Consider the following 5,373-nt stretch of genomic DNA (forward strand, 5'->3'; position numbering starts at 1 on the left):
TATATAAATACATATATATATATATATATATATATATATATACAGAGTAAAATATGTAATGAAATGTATATGACATCTATACAAGTTTTACTTTCAAAATACTTAATTACCAACCTCGGCAGGGATTGGGACTGCCTGTGCTTAAAACAGTTGCTGTGCATTCACCACTGTTACTAGAACCAACAGAAATGGCTGCAGTGAAACTGTTATGCGCACCCAGGTTAGAGCATTCCATGGTACTAGGGCCAGTCCTTTGCCAGGTCGTCACCCTCATACCATGTATTACTCCCCTCCCTTGTTAGATTGGTTAATTGAAATGTAGGTTTAGTCACGTGTGCTGTAATTTACTGTAGAGAATATGCACTTACTCGACAAGAGAATAATGTTCACCCAAAAATTCTCACTAAAAACGTTTTACATTTTACAGTATAAATACTTGGTAACGGCTACTAAGTATTCAAGAATACGTCTTAAAACATTATATATATATATAAATCCTAGTAGATTTAAACAAAAAAAGAATATATTTATTTGACAACTACGTTAATGTTTTTAGGTTTGATATCATTTTCCGCCACCCCTATGGCCAGTCTTTCAAGTGCACTATGTGCTGACTTGAAATATTTAACAATATTATATGTATTTCCTATTACTTATAAACCATAAATTTATAAATTTTGATATAGTACAAGCTTTAGAAACGATTTTATATTTTGCAGAATGAAAATTTTTTGCAAAATTTTTGAATAATGGCAAAATGCAACTTTTTTTACGTTTCAAAAAACAATTTATGGTAATATTTCATTAGTACTGTATATTCTATTTTATTCTAAGTAAGAAAATATGCAATATAACATGTATTCATTGATAAATGTAGTAGCAAAACCTGTTTTACCAAAGTCTTAAGTGTACACCTGATTTTCAGAATTTATGCGCATCACTGCTTTTTGTTCTATAGCTTTATGTTTTTATCATGAATGTGTATAATGTTTATGTTTTTCTGAAACTAGATAAAATTTGACACAGAATGGCTATCTCACTTTTAAATATATCTCACTATAACTTCATTTGCTGGGTATGGTCCCCCCAATTTAAGAAATATTTTATCGTAAATTTTATATTTGATTAAAAAAAGTGTTTATTAAAAAAATTTTATGGTTAATTTTACAATATAACATCTGTACGTCCAGAACCACACTAGCGTAACTCCAAATTTTTCGATATTCTGGTTTTGAGCATTCTGTATATATTTTTTTCTGCTTTATAAAGCCATAACAATGTAACTCCTTAAAAAAAACCTAGCAGGAAATAGGAGTGTTTGAAATAGCTTAATTCCAAAGGGATGTAAGAACCAGAACAGCGTAAGGTCACTTAATATGTTATGGTCCTCACAAAAATTTAAAAAGTACAGAGCGTAACTCCAGCTGGGGAGTTTACGCTACTCTGGCTCAACTTTATTGTTGCTAGAATGGTTGATACAAACAGCTGTTTTATTTTCTAGAGTAGTTGTGCATGTCTCAGCTGATTGGTCGAATGTGAAATTTACATGAATTGATGCCCTAACCTAAACTTATAGTTTCATCAACATGAGCAGCAGAGCGAAACTTATTTTACAATTAGCTTTGGAGGACAATGTAAATAATTCTCAGCAATTACTATTATTACCAGAACAAACTACTAAAGAAAACAATGAAACAAACGTCTTAAGCTTGTCTTCGATGGACACAAATCCTGCACCCTCATTGACATCATTACAGGTAAGCCTGGTTAAAATATACTTATACAATTACTTGTGTTGCAAACCAATTTTTTTACTGTTATAACTCTTAGCCCTCATTTTTTTCTAACAACTGGTATTATTCTTTTGTTAAACCTCTGGGTCCCAAAAACTTGTTAAAAACTCTCCAGCAACTTCATCCCTACCACTTATAGGGTTAAAACACTTATTGGTAATCAAATTGGTATAGATTGATAAATCTGTTTACAATACTAGTGTGAGTTACTTTCCAAGTGGCTGAGCCTATCCGTACAAAATTAAATTATAAGCATACCACAACAATAATTATACTATTAGCCTAGTTTCACTGAAGGTCGTAAAAATACAATAAATTTATATTTTGCAGGCAGTTGATCCGTTTGTTCTTCTCAACAATGAAAATGAATATATAATGGAAGTCGAATCAGAAAGTAATAAAGAATTCGCTACTGATGAAAATATTGTTTGGAATGATGGTATTACCAACCAGGATTTTCAGTCATATGATATCTCCTTTTCATCGCAAGGTAAGTGTTCATCAAGAATGTTTTAAACTCACTACTATAAAAGACTGCAGTATAATAAGCGACCACCCGTCGAATACCAGTATATCGATAGTCAATATCGAAAACTATTGAGTACACAAACATTCGAATTATAAATATTTAAAATTAATAACATTGTCATCTGTTATTATTTTAGATATTACAGCTGAATTAGACTGTGAATTGAAATAACTATGATGTAACTACCGGTAGGATATTTTGGTTGTGGTAGATAATCACGAATATCGATACTACGACTATATGAATAGTCGATATACTGTTAATCGACTGATGGTCATTTATTATATTGCAGCCCTATAAAACCATTCACCATGATGGGAAAGTTTTGTAAATTATAGTAGACTTGTTTTTTTGTCATACTACACAAATAATAGCTATTTGTATACTTAAGCTTACCCATGAAGTGAGTGTTTTTCGTTCTTACAGATTAAGTGTGTTACAAGTACATTCATACGTATATATTTATCTTAATTTTTGGTGCCATATACAACTAATTCATATTTTTAAAGCTGCTTTGATGATTGCAAACTGCTAAAAATATGTAGTTTACCATGCTTGATATTGCAATTTTAATCTCAAGTTTGACATTCGGCCTTCTTTTTGTAGAGACAAATTTTTATGTTGTACAAAATGTGAATAAAATTTCAATAAAACAAATGTTTTGTCATACTAATTTACAAATGATTCTACCAAGGCTTTCATACATTAGTTCATACTGGACCTAAAAATGTGATGCTTAAACACTTCTAATTATATATACTTTAATTATGATCTTCAGCGGTTGTGTTAATCAAGTTTTAAATTTATAATACCACATTTATAAACCGATAATTCACAATTTCATATTTTTCAGGCCTAGTTGCTGAAGAAGAGGATAGTCTTCAAGAATTGGCTGTCTCTGGTAATGCAGATATCCCATCACCAGGAACTTCTGTTTTGTCATCTAACGTAGATGACACTGATATTGATAGCACATACTGTCCTCGTTTCAACTCAGAGTCAGAACTATCTACTGATGAGTCTATAGTGAGTATTCCTAGAGTTGCTTCAAAGGTTTCAAGTGACAGTACTTCTTATGTGAGGAGGAGCCAAAAGATAGCTCAAGACAAAATTCTACTGGTTCCTTACACTGATTCGGACACGGAGGAAGAAGCAAACAAAACCAATCCTAATGTAAAAAAAGGAAAGAAGAGGGTGAGGAATGAAAACAAATGGAAAAAATGTGTGAGGAAACAGCTAAGAGTTAGTGGAAAAAACTATCTTAGTGCTAAGGGAGCAGAGATTAAAGCAAGATCTCTGAAATCTCCTTGCAAATCTACTTGCCGTCTCAAGTGCTATCAGCGCTTTACCAAAGATCAGAGAGAAGGTATATTTTCAGATTTTTTGGAGAGAAGACAGAGACTGGGATTCTAAACGTCAGTTTGTTGTTTCCTGTATAAGCAGCAAGCCTGTCGCTAGGTCCAGGAAGAAAGATGGCTCAAAGGGAAACCGGGCTCAAAGTAATAAATTTAGTTTTCAAATAAATAGTTGTGAAGAAATAGTCTGCAAAACATTTTTCCTAAACACTCTGGCTATCTCTGAGATGTTTATGCGAATATCACAACAGAAAACAAGCAAGACAGGAATGGTTGAGCCTGACCAAAGAGGTAAACATGTACCTGGAACAAAAATTAAGAATGAAATAATAGATGGAATTAAATCTCATATTTCAAAATATCCAGCGTATCAAAGCCATTACAGCAGAGAACGTACAAGCAGGAAATATTTGGGCAATCACCTCAACATTAACAAAATGTATGGACTGTATGTTGAAGAGTGTAGAGAAAAAACAAGTTAATCCTGCAAAGAAGTGGTTGTTTAGCAAAGTGTTTAATGAGGACTTTAACATGGCATTCAAGTTACCAGACAATGACACATGCGATGTGTGTGATGAATTTGAATGTAGATTGAAGAATAAACAAAAATTCAGAAGAATTGGAAGAGATTAGCAGGAGACACCAAGAGCATTTAGATGAGGCTGCGTCCAGATATCGTTTGAAAAGGGAAGACAAACTTCATGGAAAAGAAGATCACAAAAGCAAAGTAGTAATGGCTGACCTTCAAAAATGTCTCCCTACACCTAATCTTACAAATTCACAAAGCTTTTACCTAAGGAAACTTTGGACACTAAATTACACGATTCATGATCCTGCAAACAATAAGACCTGGTGCATGCTATGGGATGAAGTAACAGGGGGTAGAGATGGAAGTGAAATGTCCTCTTGTTTTTATGCTTGGGCAAGTAGAGATATTATTGAAAGCGGAATTGAGAAATTAAACCGTCTGGGACAGACAACTGTAGCGGACAAAACCGTAACATGAACATGATTTTAATGTATATATGGTTATTGAAAACTAGTCCAAACTTGAGAGAGATAAATCACAAATTTTTGCTTCCAGGTCACACACATATGGAAGTAGATGGCCAACACAGTATAATTGAAAGAGCCAAGAAACATATTTTCTGGCAACACAATATATACATGTAATGATTGGGGCAAATTTTATTGCTTCCTGTAAGAAGAAAGACCCCCTTTGAAGTTAAGAGAATGAATTTAGAAGATTTTCTAGATTTCATGGGCCATTGTGAAAGGCAGAAAATCTGCTTTTCGTAGCAAGAAGAAAAAAACACTGATGGTGAAACCCTTTTTTGATATCTGCAACTGTGTGGTTTGCAACTTAGATCTGACAAAGTGGGTGTTCTTTTTTACAAAACTAATTTTTAAAAATGACACGTTCAAAGAAGTTGACCTAACCAGACGATCTCTGAGAAATCAAGAAGTTACAATGCCTACAACCATCCCTCAGCTAAGACAGAGCAAAAAGCCAATCAGCTCACAGAAATACAGAGATCTCATGACAATTTTACAATGGGTACCTAATGAGTATAAAGCTTACTTTCAACTCCTGCCCCATGGAGAGGATGCGGGAGACTTTCCAGATGAAGATTCAACGTCAGTTGAGTTATTTTAAAAAAATATTTATCATCTACCAATGAATTTTCATGTTTTA

General features: G+C 33.2%; 1 protein-coding gene across 1 annotated transcript; it reads left to right on the forward strand.

Moving 5' to 3' along the window:
- Positions 1 to 1,442: 1,442 nt before the first annotated feature.
- On the forward strand, positions 1,443 to 3,735 carry LOC124373426. Its single transcript, XM_046831798.1, has 3 exons — positions 1,443 to 1,757; positions 2,124 to 2,283; positions 3,176 to 3,735. Exons 1-3 carry the CDS (start codon positions 1,587 to 1,589, stop codon positions 3,733 to 3,735), a joined length of 891 nt encoding a protein of 296 aa, XP_046687754.1. The 5' UTR covers positions 1,443 to 1,586.
- The last annotated feature ends 1,638 nt before the right edge of the window (positions 3,736 to 5,373 follow it).

Source organism: Homalodisca vitripennis, unplaced genomic scaffold, assembly GCF_021130785.1.
Source record: "Homalodisca vitripennis isolate AUS2020 unplaced genomic scaffold, UT_GWSS_2.1 ScUCBcl_5532;HRSCAF=12299, whole genome shotgun sequence".
Lineage (NCBI taxonomy): Eukaryota > Metazoa > Arthropoda > Insecta > Hemiptera > Cicadellidae > Homalodisca > Homalodisca vitripennis.